This window comes from Perissodus microlepis, chromosome 13, assembly GCF_051167445.1.
Source record: "Perissodus microlepis isolate ML-2025 ecotype Zambia chromosome 13, ASM5116744v1, whole genome shotgun sequence".
Taxonomy (NCBI): Eukaryota; Metazoa; Chordata; class Actinopteri; order Cichliformes; family Cichlidae; genus Perissodus; species Perissodus microlepis.
This window is the reverse complement of record NC_140473.1, coordinates 30705515-30721084: the sequence shown is the minus strand read 5'-3', so window position 1 is coordinate 30721084 and position 15570 is coordinate 30705515. Positions and strand designations below refer to the sequence as shown.

Below are 15570 nucleotides of genomic sequence, written 5' to 3'. Positions count from 1 at the left end.
TCAGCAGTTTCATAAATATGTCTTTCTGTAACTGCATTCCTGACCAGCTTTCAAGTGTTTTCAAAATTCTATACTTTACCCTAATGAGCAGGCTCTGAAGTCTACACCCTCCAAGCCACATGAGCTCCACAAATCCCCCACCGCACCAGCCAGAGGCTGTAAGAGCCAGTCATTTCAACTGTAAACTCCAGATCCATTTTCTTTGTGAGACGTTAACGAGCCGTGACACAGCGTGAAACGAACTTCACGGCTTCTGCAAGTCTTTCCATAGTTCTGGATAAACTGCAGCTGTGGAAGCGTTACTTCATTCTGCTTATGAGGAGATACTCAATTTCACTTCCAGGAATCTTCAAAGGGATGTTAGATGACTTGGTCATGAGTAGCACTTACTCAGGGTAATGTACTGTAACGTTTTTTTTGACAAAAATCAGTCATCACTGACTATTTCATCATCCCATCACTACTATACTGTACTATACTTTACTACACTACAAAGTAGTACAGCATTTTATGCTTTCTATTTATTGCTGAAATCTGTTGAGTGTTTAGTTTACACAAAACTAAACTGATGAAGATTTGAATAATAAAAGTGAAGTGAATCAGAGTCATTCAGGTTTTGTATTATTGGTCAACTAATCTGAATCCAAATGACATTGATTTAGTCTCTTATATAGAGCAACCCAGGGTTATGACTAGATTTGAATCACAAGTTAAAGTAGAATATGTTACCTTTTTGGTATTTTCAGGAACATATCTTTGTGGAAAAGTTGTGTATCCATGAGAAATGAGCAGCTCTAGCATAACCTGCTACTGCAATCAACCATAAACTTGTTACATAGCAACAAATCAACTACCATATTCAGTGATTTACAAGAAAGAAAATAAATGCCTAGTTCATACAAAATTACAACAGGGTCTCGTTTGCGCCCGTTTGTCACCGAAGAGGTACGCCCCACCAAAATGAGAGATGTCAGTTATTTCATTACATGCAGTGGTGTAAATTTAATGTCAAAGTTTCATTAGTTTATTATGCTGCTTGAAAGGATGTAAAATTGCAGTAAAGATGCTTGATTTGAACAGAAATGCATCTATGCTAGCAAGAAATTATTCCTACAAATCTATATGGTAATACAACATATCTCAACCCATAACAACAAATAAAGAAAGAAATATTCAAAGTGTTCTGGTACCTAATATTACTTTAGTTATGCCTTATCAGCCTATGCATGCATTTAAAGCCAGACGTGGTCAGAATGGCTGGCTTTGGTGTCGACTACAGTAAGCCTTGGTCCTTCAATTTCTTTGTTATTTAATACTTGAGTTGGAAGATACAAGCAGTCGTACTTTTTAGATTTGGTTTTAAAAGTTTGTTAGTTAAGATATTAGTTAAGAAGCCTGAATCTAATAATAAAATTGGTTCAAGCTTATGTGTTTTATAATTATATTTACATCATTTAACATTCATAGAATTACAGCAAGATGGTGCCATCTTATATGCCATTAGTTCCACTACATTATCAATTTATGGACTAAGAAAATGTTTGGGGGCTCGTCCGGGATTTTCAACAGGACCTCTATCATATCAGCCCCCTATCATACCCTTTCTATATGATATATATATATATATATATATATATATAAATATCTTAACCAAAAAGGTCATGTCCATCTAAAAGTTGATTATTGTTAAATTGCAAAATGACTCAAATGAAGTCCTGGAAGTAAAATGTATCCTATCGCCTTTGGTGCTCTAAAGAACGGTTCAAGTGAACACTAAATTTTGCGATTAAATTGAAAATCATGTTCAGCTAAATTTCTTGGCGGGTAATTTGTCCAGTATTGGCTGAAAGAAAACAAACCTAATTGCAAGATATGACTTTTAGATTTACTAATGATGCAAGCATCAGGATTTAGCAGGATCGAACCAGATGGAAAATTCATACAGTTTAATGTATACAGAAAAAACACAACTGACCTATTTGAGTTGCCATAGTTCTGCCAGGTCCTATAATCCTCCATAAAATCTATGTGTTCAAGAGTAATGTTGTAAAAGTCAGTGAAGGACATGATTGGAGGGGAGGAGACACTGTTGGCTGCATCTGAGGACAGGGAAACAAGAATAATAGTCAAATGTGACAGAAATCATCTGCAGCAGACATCGAGATGTTATTAGTTTGCGGATGCAAGACACTCACTGAAGAGGCTGAGCACTTTGGTTGCAGAGGGAATCCACCAGGCGCACTTGGACAGAGGAGGAAATTCATCTGGTTCTGCTGGAAACAGGCGAGTGGAGATGAACTGCAGGAGGCGCTCTACCAGTTGTCTGAAACGCCTTGCAGACAGTCTGACACACACACGCACACACACACACAGATACATGGAATTAATACTGGTGGCTTGGCAGAGTCAAACTGCACCCTGAAATATACATGTGCATAAAAATAGATGCTTACACTTCAAGGAGGAAAAATAATAGCAGCTTTGGAGAAGTTTGGTTTTTGGATCTGAGCAGAACTAAACAGAACTTCTAATTTGAAGCAGCTTGCTAGTAAATCATTACCACAAACAGCATGAATTCAAATGTTCCTCATTCAAGCCGAGAGGGAGACGAACAGAAGCTGGTTTACATTTGTGCTTTCAGGCTGTGTGTGATGTTTAAAGTCTTCTAGCTGGACAAAGCTTATATTTGGACAGTGAGGAACAATGTAATTAAATAAGATAAAGAAATTTATAAATTAATAAACATGCTTTTTTTTCTATTGGAGAGAAGTTTAATATTTCATAAGCCCCATAACTATTAATCTCTTAGTGTTGATTACTGTGTTGACATTGTGAAAAATTTCTTTCATACTAAAACTCCCAAACAAGCTTCCAGTCTTTGCTTTCACGTCCAGGGTTCCTGCACCATAAGGACTGGATCTAAGACTTTTTTTACTGCCATTCTGAATAAAACTTTGGACTACAGCTTGTTGGGTTTTTGCAAGCAGATTCTCAAACATTAAAACAAATGTGTCCTTGTTAGCATCCACAAAAAGCTGAAATGAGATTTCCATTCCATTCCCTTGCTCGTATAGACTATTTGAGTCATATGTTGCCTGGCACCAGTTTTAGTCATGTAGTATGTCACTGACAGATTCACCAAACGTGTTCTTAGCGAAACAATATATAATGAAAGATGACCTGATAAAACTTTTCTAGGATGTTTTTCCATATTCAAGCTAAAGCAGATAATATGTGTATAGTAACGCAACAGCAGACAACAACTACAATACATTACCACACAAAGTTGTAACTCGCCATGAGTTTTTTTTTTTTTAACTATTTAACATCCGGCCAGTCACTAGCAGCCCACCTATGGTTAGGGTAGGGTGTGGCTTATGTTGACCCCTTTTTTAAATATAATATAATGCTTATTTGGAACAGTCACATAGAAAAAAGATGCAACAGCTGATGTATGACTCTTTATTTGAAATGTAACATCTTGCAGTTTCTAAAGTTTTGCCAGAAACATTTTGCCAAAACAAAACTCAAGCCGTGGACAGATTATTGGTGCCTGGTGGATGTCAAGTAGTTAAGCATACTCTTTTAAGTAGAACAATTCTATTATACTTGACAGTTAATCACAAATACACGTTTGAACTTTTTTTTTCCAGAAGGGAAAGTGTTGGCATGCAGGTCGCACTGTGTGGGCTGATTAGAGTAGGAAAAGCAAAGCTGAAGACAAAAACCAAGCTGGACGTAAAAAGAATGCGAGTGCTGTGTTTTGTCAAATTTTAGGGTTTGCACCAAACGACAGCAGAGATTCATAAAACTTCAAAACTGTGTATGTGATATGCATTAAGAAAGTGAGACTAAGCAGAGTAGTTGCCTAATTTATGTTCTCATCTCACAATTTATCACCTGCTAACCCTGCTGCAGAAACAAGATGACAAGAGCCAATCCGCCCACACATCCACGAGTTATTTAAAGCTTCAAATCCCACATTTTCCACAGAAGGCTGTACGATCTCTTTAACATACAAAATCCTCTCTCCTTAGATCCAGAGTGGATGACGAAAATCAGTAAAAGACAAAGTAATTCAAATGTAAAGACAAAGAAAATATTCTGTAGCTTTATAGACGCTGTAAAAAGACATCAATCAGAATATGATACCTGACATTTTTATTGTTTATTTAAACTGCGGTGAGGTCCATTTGTTACTGGCTGCGAACCAATATCAAACTGGTTACCACACACACACACGCACACGCGTGCACACACACGAACACACACACGCTTGCACAGAGTTTTGGACTTACTTTTTAAACCAGTGAACCAGGAAGTGATGGTCAGCCTCAGACAAAGCTGCGATCTGCCTGAGCAGGTGAGCATAGATCACATAGGTGCTGGTGCTTGAGTACTGTGGGTTCTACACACACACACACACACACACACACACACACACACACACACACACACACACACACAGCAGAAACACATAGTTAAAAAGCCGGAATCCAACATGTGAACTGAGACGGAAATCGTAACACAAATGTATTGCATGATGCTACTAACAGAGACCTTAACAGGACAAATTGATAGAGCAGCAACTTAGTGCCTGAATGCATGTGAACGCACATGGCAACCATGGAAACGTACACAATTCAAGGTATCCTCTGCTTAAACATTTATGAGGGCATGTACTGTCTTGTATTAAATAGTATGTGAGTCAATATATACTACAAATAACTGATATTTATGCGGGGACATGCTAAGGTAATGAACCACATGTTCATTTTACTTGCAGTAGTTAACCATGTTAACCATTTTTGAAATTCACTTTTTTAAACATGTACTTTTCAAAGAGTCTTTTTTTACATGTCCACTTAGGTGGACAACATACGTTTTGACTGGGTAGCAGGGCATGGAGTGACACATCAGCGTCCTATGTAGTGGTTTATGTGCAAGTATACCATCAACACTGACACAAATACAAGAACACAGCCTTTGAATAGCTGTCAACTGTAGTGACCGCTATGTGTGAAAGGGTTAAATTGAGTTGATTGATTAAAGCATGCTCGTCTGGTGAAAGCTGTCCTGACTAATCTCAGTAAACAGTTTTCTGATGACTTTATGGGCTCATTTACTCATTTCGAGTTATAAGGAATAAAACAGTACATTTGTTAATAACTTCACCTGCTGGTTTCCAAAGCTCCATTGTGAAGCCTCAACATGAGGATTTTTGTCATCAGAGGCGGATGTGACTGTTAAACTGCATTCTCATTGGTTCACAAACTGTCGATCACAATTCATTAGCCGATGGGCATAGCCCATATAAGCCTTCTTTCTGAAACTTAGAGTTAAAGGCTACTTCTACCTTTTTATACTCTAACAGAAAGAGAAACTTATCACATAATGAAGTCAAAGGCGAGACCATAAGAGGACAGTTTTCAGTGTTGTTTTCATGGACAACGATAGTCAACCAAGAAAAACACGGAATAGAAATAGAAGGAAAACATCACACTTGAGCTACACCAATTACTGGATGGCTGCTTTTTAACTATGAACACTATGGATGAGCATTTACATGCAAATTCTGTCTCAGGTGGACCTTCTCCAGTGGACTGCTGCTTGTTTAGGGTGTTGTTCAGATCAGCAGGATAAGCCATGAAGTGTTGAGCAAGAGTCTGAGTCAAGTTTGTGGAACATTAGTTTTCATGAGTTTCTTATTCTTTTATTACTTGATAGGATAAAATAAAATAAGTTTAAGAGCATCATGAAGTGGGAAAATATGACTGATGGAGTTTATTCTTTATTCATGTTCTAACGATAACCAAGTGGCTTTTACCGCATGCTTGTCATAAGCATATTTTCCCTGTTTTATTTCTTATTCATCTCCTTATTTCTGTTGTTGAGTGCATTTTTAGATAAAATAAAGTGACCATAAATATCTCATTAGTTTGCATTACTAAGAAAATACCTTTTTTGAGGAAAGTACCCCTTATTTTGATAGTTTTGTGTATGATTTCTTTCACTTTTTAGAACATTTACTCACCGGTCTTAAACCTTTCATTTGGGATCACGGGAACATGCGTTAAAGAGAATCTGCTGGGTCTCCCACAAGCATCCAAACAACCCTTAAGCAACCCCCTAGACAAATTTGTTTAGATGAAAGAATGAAAACAAGAGTTAACTGCCCCGGTGGACTTCATTATGGCCTCATGTTCTCAGCTCTTATAACTTGGAGAGTACAACATTATAACATAAAGAAATAAGGGGCAGAACTATGAAAACAAAAAGAAGTTGAAACAAAACAAAACAATGGTTCAAGTTGAACATAATGTTTGAGTTTTCCATTGAAAATGCTTCATGCTCAACATATGGTTCATATTTGTAAAATCCAGAGAAGGCTGGTTTACTGCAATTCCTTAAAAATCTCTCATTCGTTCAACTAACTGCAGGGCTAAAGGCCGACTGAAGTAGGATTTAAATGCTTGTTATTCCTTTACTTTTTTCCCTCAAGTGTGACCCACTTTCACTTTGACCGCACGCGCACAAGTTTGGATGCAATAAAAGTAATAACAAATGACAAAATGAGTGAGATAATCCTGAAAAGCTCACTTCAGTCTGAGAACGGTTATAATGCACAGATGAAGGGAAAAAGAGATGAATTTGTAGCAACCAGAGCCCATAAAGGAAGGAGAGTCATCATCAGGCAGGAAACCAACAGTCCTCAACTGCACAATGACCTCATCCAGTCCCGATCTGTGTGTTTGTGTGTGCGTGGTTATGTTCTCATGAGAGCTGAAAGACGAGGCAAGTCCTCAAAGTCAAATGGGGCAAAATCAGAAGTTTGGCTTGGCCGTGTGTGTGTGTGTGATGGAGGGTGGAACCACAGTGGGACTACTGTAGACTGCTGTCTTTATCTGATGCTGATCCCCAAAACCATATATGGGAATCAGACTGGACGGAGAGAACGAAAGACAGACCGAGATGAAAAATAGCATCAAAGAAAGATCCCCAAAAAGAGAGAAAAACAGAAGACTGGAATGAAAACAAGAGGCAAGATTAAGAAGAATAGCAAAGGGAAATTTCAAAAAGAAAACAAAACATTTTGATGAAAATGTCTTTGTTAAATAAGAATAAATATGGGCAAAAACTACCAAATTTAACAAATGTTCTGAAGTCCCAGTGACGTAGGCTTAAAAACCAGTCACTGAGCCCATGGTAACTACTGATTGTTAGGGGACAAAAATGTGTAAACGTTTGGTGAGAGGTTGTTTGCTGACTGTTGCTACGTAAAACTGGTGGCAAAGAGGTAAACAGTGCTACACCGAAAACCTTGTTGTTTCGGTAGCTCGAAGGCACCAACAGCTTATATGGAAGACCCCGACTGCAAACACTTGTGAAACGGAACAAACCAGAACAGGAGACCATTCACCGTCAAAGTAAAAGTTAAGCCTTTTCAAACATCTTGGTTTCAGCAGAAAGGGAAAACTTTTATTTTGAAGGTCTTTCAGGTAATTTGAACAACCTCCTTTTACTGTCGCAGTTTCATAGTCACTCATTGGTTACTTAGCAAGTGTTTTCAGACAATCCCAAAAAGCTGATTCTGTTCATTTCGATGTAGCAGATAGTGAAGAAGTCACTTGGATGAAAACTCTATGTCCAAATCAACAGAATCTACTTTTTGGGATTTCCTTACCTGGATGATTGAACATGCATCAAGACATGATGCATGTTTAAGTGTAAAGTTGCCAACAGGGCGCACTGTTTTAGTCTGTCAGCCACTTTGCAACCCACCTACACTCTAGCTCTTACTTTCATGCTGTATCTGACTTAATCAGCCGTACTCTCTGTTCTCATTTATTTGATTTCTTCACTGATTTGTGATGAAGATTAGTTCACTGTAAGGGGCCTTCTGGGTACTCCCCACAATCGTACCTGAACGAGAATGAAGTAAGCTCGCAGATCATCTTTTGTCCGAGGCCTGAAAAAAGAACAGACAAAACCCAGAACACAGTGAGACACTGTCAACAAATAGTCCCACAACATAACAAATAACTACACCAGCAAAGAGGTACAAAACAGAGATTCAAGGTATTACTTTAAGCTATTTTACTACAATTTAATATAAATGAACAAGAATTCCAACATCAGTGATTAGAATGTGAAAAATACCAATGAAATGTTAATAATTTCCTTTCATAAAAGCATGTATAGTAAACTTCGTAAGTGGAACATGATAACACAAAGATGCAGAGAGCTCGTCTCACCCTTTCCACTCCCTCAGCAGGCTGTTAATGATCCCTTTCAGCACTGACTTCTGGATGTCCTGAGGCTAAAAACACAACCGAAACAAGCTTAGTGTGCAGAGGCCTACAAAGAGAAATAAAAACACTGAACGGCATATTCATCTAACCTTTACCACAACAGGAAGGTCACTTGTTCTACTTTTAAATTGAGAAAACGCTCACCAGGTGTGGACGACTCCAGTACTACTGCGAGGAACCCTGGAGTCAGTTTTGACCAGGATATATCTCTTAATACACATATCCAAAAAATCTCCATGACTGCCTTGTTTAATATGTGCAATACTGATCAAATTAGAAACATCCTGTTTCAGAGTGATGCTAAAAAACTAGTTCACTTCTATGCTGGAGTATTGTCATTCCCTATAGTCAGTTCCTAAAAGCTCCCCGAAAAGCCTTAAGCTGATCCCAGCAGTTGATGAACTGCTGGGATTTGCTCCAGCAGTTGCACACTAGGTGTTGGCTGATGAGGCCCCATCAGATGTAAAATATTTTACATTCAAATGTGATTAAAGGAAAACTATCGTGATTGCAAACAGCCAACAGAAGAATTTCAGAGTATTTTCTCCTCATTTCTGAGCGTATGTAAGCATGTCTGAAGGTGTGGTCTCACCATGTTGAGCAGTGCGTCATAAACAGCGTTGACAAACTTGGTGTTGACTCCTGAGTCCTCTATAGTGTTAAACAATCCATTCGCCTCTCGCTGGGAAAGGAGTGATGGGGAAAACGAAGGCAGAGTAACACACGGAGAGAGTTAGTGAAAACTGCTTTCCCATTGCACCACATCGTAAAACAGTTCTGTGAAATTTTACCAGCATTTAAAAGTGTTTTCTCACAACAGGCCATTTGCTGAGAACCAGATTCTGTGTGTGATATACCTTGAAGGCAGCGTTGATTTCTATGAAGGAGTCAAAGGTTGTCAGGTAAAACTCCCGGACCTCCCTCCAGTCTCCTGATTGGAGGGCACGCTCCATGTCCTCCCTAGCAGCCAAAACACACGAAAGACTTCACGGAGACCGACCTCTTTACCTTTGATTTAAGGATGTTTCCTGCATGTTTAAAGTGTGTTTAAAGCTCCAGCGAACTGACACCTACTGAAACTCCTTGGTAGTCTTGGTGCGCAGGGGGATGATGGGGTCAGAGGGGAATGGAGCTTTGACCTCTGGAGGAAGAGTGTCGATGGAGAGCCGATGCTTTTGACGAACATCGCTGCATATCGGAGGCAGCTCTCTCCCTGCAGGAGAGGAAAATAAAGAAGAGGAACCAGTTCAACTATAGCACGCTCTCAGTAACACTGACCATCTGCACAGAAAACATGACTTAAGGAGTTCTTTAAAGAAAAAGAGTTTAAAAGGGAATCTGGATGCCAAAGTAGAATTTTACAGGAAGCCACATCCTCTCATCTTCTCAGCCTAGTGAGCTACACAATAAAAGCTTTCTCAGCTATAGCAGCACTCACAAAGGCCTAATCACGGTCATAATATAATATCAAGTCTGCTCATTAAATGTTCATAATGTAAAGCAGATATCTGGTTCAAGACATCTTGTTTTATGTGCAGATTATTATTAATTATGCAATGCAATCTCTGTTTCGAGACCCTCAAAGCGCTTTACAATTACACTATTCATTCACTCTCACATTCACACACTGGTGGAGGCAGCTACAGTTGTAGCCACAGCTGCCCTGGGGCAGACTGACAGAAGCGAGGCTGCCATATTGCACCATCGGCCCCTCTGGCCATCACCAGCAGGCGGTAGGTGAGGTGTCTTGCCCAAATAATGGATGAAGATGGATGGATGGATGGATGGATGGTAGATGGATAAAGATGGAGGGATGGATGGATAAAGATGGATGGATGATTGATGATGGATGGATGGATGGATGATTGATGATGGATGGATGGATGGATGATTGATGATGGATGGATGGATGGATGATTGATGATGGATGGATGGATGGATGATTGATGATGGATGGATGGATGGATGATTGATGATGGATGGATGGATGGATGATTGATGATGGATGGATGGATGGATAATTGATGATGGATGGATGGATGGATGGATAATTGATGATGGATGGATGGATGGATGGATGGATGGATGGATGGATAATTGATGATGGATGGATGGATGGATGGATAATTGATGATGGATGGATGGATGGATGGATAATTGATGATGGATGGATGGATGGATGGATGATGGATGGATGGATGGATGGATGGATGGATGGATGGATGGATGGATGAATGATGGATGGATGGTCGACGAGGGGTGGATGGATGGATGGATGAAGAGGGATGGATGGATAAAGATGGGTGGGTGGATTCAATAAAAACATCAAACTGTTAATTACTCACAGCTGTAGATCTGCAGCTCAACAGCGTTTAAACTGACACATGGAGTGAAAATGAAAATAAAAACAACAACAACTGCAAAACAGACATTGGGCCTGTTTTGAATGTTTCTCGGAACATGTAGATGTAGGGAATATGTGCTGGGAGTAAAAGAGGTCCACAAACAGAGAAATGAATCAACAACAGCTATTAACCCCAATCAGTGTGCAATCACAGAGGCCAGGCTGCACTGCATAACACACATGCATTCATCTATCCTCCCACACTGATGACCATCCATCCATTCTCTTTATAATTAGCCTCAATCCTAACACTAACAATAGGCAGGCACAGCCCTGTCCAGGTGCATTGTGGATGCTCATTCTGCAGAAGTGGAAGGATTGTGCAAGCAGAAGATAAAAGGGACACAAGAACAGAGATGGGCACGTGTTATATCACAGAAAAACTCCTCTCATCCACCAACAGAACAGCTAAATGTCTGCATTTTGTCCCGAGGGTGAGGAAAGATGCTACAATGAAGAAATCATTGTTTTAGAAAAAGTAATTAATCCAATAGTGAAAAAAATGTGTAGAAGTAGATTTCAAATAGAAATTTCGATTTCGTCACTCGTTGTGATTTTCTCAGCTCAGTGAAAGATGCCCCCCCCCCCCCCCCCTACAAAAGCATTTAGATTGTGCTTTGTCTGCCAAAGCCAGGACTATTTAACTATTTTGAATAAAGTTATCTGGACTGGAACCAAATTTGAATTGGCTCTTTTTTTCATAATGCTCCATTTCTGTCATGAAATTCTCCTTGATGAAGGAATTAGTTGTTTCATTAATGAAATCAGACAGAAATTCATAATCAAAGAGGAAACAAAGCTGCAATAAGGAGAAGAACATATTGTTAAATCTCACCTTCCATCTTCACTCCCGTCCCTCACCTTCCTCCTTCACACCATCCTAATCATCATTGCTTTGTCAGCTCGTATATCACTGAGCGCAGGGCTGACAACAACAAGCATCCGTTGTCATGACACCTTTTGATCATAAGAGTCACATTCATCTTTTTCCTCCTTCTCTTTCTTTCTCCAGTTTACTTTGATGTCTCTTGATGATGGGTGAGAGAGATCTTCTCAAAGTGTTTTCAAGTGCTTTCCATTAAATCCTGCTTTCATTGCTGCAGAGGTTTCTGAACAAAGCAAGCATCAGACTGGAGATGATGTGTGCACCTTGTACCTTACATGCACCCTGGTTTGTGAGGTAAGTTGCACAGTGATAGCTTCTTATTCAGTCACGTCACAGCAAAATATGATTGCTAGTTACCTGCTCTATGTGTGAGCATAGCATATGTGTGAGGATACATGACTACTGTTTATTACAATTATGCATTTTTTTTATTCTGTTTAACTTGGTCATACATCAAGTGTGAACCTTTGGGGCAGAAAAATGAAGTCAAGCGCTAAAAACTACAGTAGTCACTGCAGTCAAACACCAGTGGATATGTAAACTTCTTCATTGGTCTTCCATGTACATAGTTTCCACAACTTTTTTAAGGATTCTGAGACATGGCAGCTAAAGTTCTTTGGAAATCACCGCATTGGTGCAAAAATGTTGTTTCAGTCACACCGTGACATCTTTGACATTTTTCATATTTTTAGCAAAAGAAATAGGAACATATGATGTATTTTTGCCAGAGGCTACAAGTAAAACAGTTCCTAAAGATTTGATTTAAAATTTGTTTTTTATTTATTTTTTTGCTATATTGTCTGTTAAGTTAGCTACCTTTTTATATCTGATTGTTTCAACAGACACTTCTCTGAAACTGATCACGTACCAGGCTGGGACTGAAAATGAGTGCAAAAGCAGCCAAAGTCCAAAGAAGGACTTTGAAAGACCTGCAGAAGCCTCGAGAATTGTTACTCAAGACCACTTTAAAAAAATGACGAGAAAGCTCACCGGAAGTACATACAAAGAAAATAGACTTTTGCACTTCGTACAACCAATTTAGCCATTTTATATATTTACTGCATTGAGTCATATCATGCTGCAGTGGAACAGTGTTCCTTCTGAGACCAAACTCCACTTTTATTTTGACAAATCTCTACAAAAACCCGTAACACGTTACAGATGAAGTAGCAAATTGTGGTGATTATCCAGCAGGCTGGCCGACTGTAACGGGCCCGAGGAATGCAACAATATCTCATGTGTGTGTCTTGATGGTTTTCACTTTCATATGGTTTTCATTTGGGGCGGAGGTTTGTATAATTATTCTGGCATCAGTAGCCGTGGTGACAAAGTGGGCTGGTGGGTGCTCCGCCGGGTCTCTGTTCTCACGCGGCATTTAAAAACAACCTCGCCTTTAACAGGAAGCAGCATCCCCTTTACCGTCAAAACACTCACAATGAAAAAATAATTAAAGCCACGCAGAAAAGCTCGCAATCTGATAACTGCAATGCTAATTTAATAAGAGAAACTAAAAAGCTTATCTAAACACATTTTTTATGCCACTTGCCCAAAAATGCTTCACGTGCAGGAGAACAAACCATTTGTAATTATTACTTGTTTCCAGCTCTTGAGTCTAAGTGACTTGAGCTTCAACTGTGAGTCAGCGGAGATCTGAATCACCCCTTAAAAATGTCTGTAAGTGTCTCGTTATTAGTGAAGGCGTCTGATCTTCTCACACTGCGGGATGTTGAAATCCACAGCCGCACAGCTTTTTCTCTTCTTCTTCCTTTTCAAAGCTTTTCATTTCAGAGTAGCGATGTCATCATTTGCAGGCAGCATAAACAGAGTGTGAGTGCATACATCAAGCACACTGTAAACAGAGGAAGTAACACATCATTAAATCGCAGACGAGGACGGGGATCGGTGCTTCCAAGAGAGCAAAGAGGCGGCGAACAATATTACAAAACACTGAGCAGCTTTACTGCTTTGGAATGAAGCAGTGCCGATTCAGACGACAGGAAGTCGGAGCAAAGCTTGTTGCACAAGTAGAAGTAAAAAAGGCACAAGTTCAATTTGACTAAAGATGCTAAAGGCAAAGTGTTTCCATCTACACATTTAAAACCACAGAGAAGCCTCACAATTGCTTTTATGGTGAAGAACCTAAACATCAAAAGCTCTAAGAGTTTCAATGTTTTTTGCAGTAAAGTAGTGCATATTGCACGTAATCAAATATTTAAAGTGCTTCTGGAAGCAAGTCTCAAAACTTAATCCTATCTAAATATGCCAGCAGAAAGCCAAACCTTTCATATCAATGCCAACACTTCAGAGGTTTGGCACCTTTGCCCCTAAATCAGGTTTTAATCACTTTATTCCATTTGTAGCAGCAGCATTATACTGTGCATGCACATAGTTTCACAACATCACACCATCTTCGTCGTTTGGGTTTGTGACTGTCATGTCTCTTGATCTCTGTATGATGTCTATGGTAAAGTTCTTATTATGTCAGTTCAAATATTTTTCATTAATATGAATCAGTTGTCACAGTGTCTGCGGCACAGTGGTGCAGTGTGAATGGTTGTGTGTCTGTGTTTTCCTAATGACAGCTCAACAGTCTAATTCTGCTGGAACGCTTCAGCATTATTGCAGTAACATAGATGCACATTACACGTTTTTTTAAGTCTGTAAAAATAATGTAATGTAAAAAAAATCAATGGAAAAAAGGGAGAACGCAACAAATAACTCCAAATAATTCTCCTATTTAAATCCTTTTAGCGTTTGGGTTTACAGAGCAGTGTTTCTCCAGTCAGGTTCTTTCAACAGGCAGATTTTGCCAAAACAGTTTTTAATTCGCTCCTGGCTGCTGATGGGCCCGTGTCCCCTTTTCGGGCTGTGCCCGGGCCCTATGGATTAAGGCCCAGCCACCAGACGCTCGTGTTCGGCCCCCTTCCCGGGCCTGACTCCAGGGCGGGGCCCCGGTAACTCTATCCCGGGAAGGGTGAACTGTTCCCTTGGTGTTCTACTCATAGGGTTCTTCTGAATCGCTCTTTGTCTGGTCCCTCACTCAGGACCAGTTTGCCATGGGAGACCCTGCCAGGTGGCAAAAGCCCCCAGATAGCAAAGCCCCTGGGATCCCTGCAACACACAAACCTCTCCACCACAATAAGGCAGGTCTGGGCTTCTCTCCTTAGGCTGCTGCCCACGCGACCCGAGCCTGCTAAGTGGAAGAAGATGGATGGATGGAGGTTTTTTTTAACTGTTTTTAAAATAATTTTTTATTTTTACTCATAATGTTTTATGAATGCTAGCTCGAGTCCGGTGTCATTTCCTGAAAGCCAAAGCTCTAATCTGGTCCTGGACCAAAGGCACGAACACAGAATGGACGATAGAGACAGCATTTTGGGAAATTAGATTAAATTTCCTTTTTCGATGTGCAAAGAAAGACAGAAAAGGGGCAAAACCACTCTGTTTGCTGAAATAATTATAAGTTGTGTCTGAACTCACCGTGTCTGAGTCCGTGGTTACCGGTCAAGTTGCCCATGATGCCACCAGCCAGTCCACGTCCAGCCATGTCCCTCCTCTGGCTGAGCGTGGAGATGAAGGTGCCCAGAGATGGAAAAGGCTGCTTGGCTCCTCGCCCCAAACCCTACCACACAAAAACATGATCATGAAGACGAGTGGAAAGAAAGTTTTTTTGCATGCACACACAACAGACCAGTTATCTCCTCCTTTGTTTTATCTTTTTGAACCGCTGCAAAGTCCTGAAGTCTCAAACGCTTCAGTCTTTAACTCCATAATCAACGGCACCAGTCTACCTTGAGAGAAACGTGGAGAATCAAAGTGGCGATGCCAGCTTTAGTGAGAGACTACCGGACATGACTTCAGCTACACACACAAACCTTTTACTCCAAAACTTTATGGAAAACCAGCTCTGTTTATTTTCCGAGATCCAATCACGCACAAACTAAAACAGAACTATGGAGCCCTTTAAA

General features: G+C 39.9%; 1 protein-coding gene across 1 annotated transcript in view; it reads right to left on the bottom strand.

The window, feature by feature from the left end:
- Positions 1-15570, bottom strand: part of hectd2 (HECT domain containing 2) — a 54110-nt gene that overhangs the window by 30451 nt on the left and 8089 nt on the right. The window contains exons 2-10 of the mRNA XM_084948535.1: positions 15083-15224; positions 9387-9525; positions 9170-9272; positions 8905-8994; positions 8256-8320; positions 7924-7969; positions 4299-4408; positions 2196-2344; positions 1976-2099 (exon numbers count right to left, since the gene is read on the bottom strand). Of these exons, the coding sequence (XP_084804661.1) occupies positions 1976-2099; positions 2196-2344; positions 4299-4408; positions 7924-7969; positions 8256-8320; positions 8905-8994; positions 9170-9272; positions 9387-9525; positions 15083-15224 (968 nt within the window). The remainder of the gene's footprint in view (positions 1-1975; positions 2100-2195; positions 2345-4298; positions 4409-7923; positions 7970-8255; positions 8321-8904; positions 8995-9169; positions 9273-9386; positions 9526-15082; positions 15225-15570) is intronic.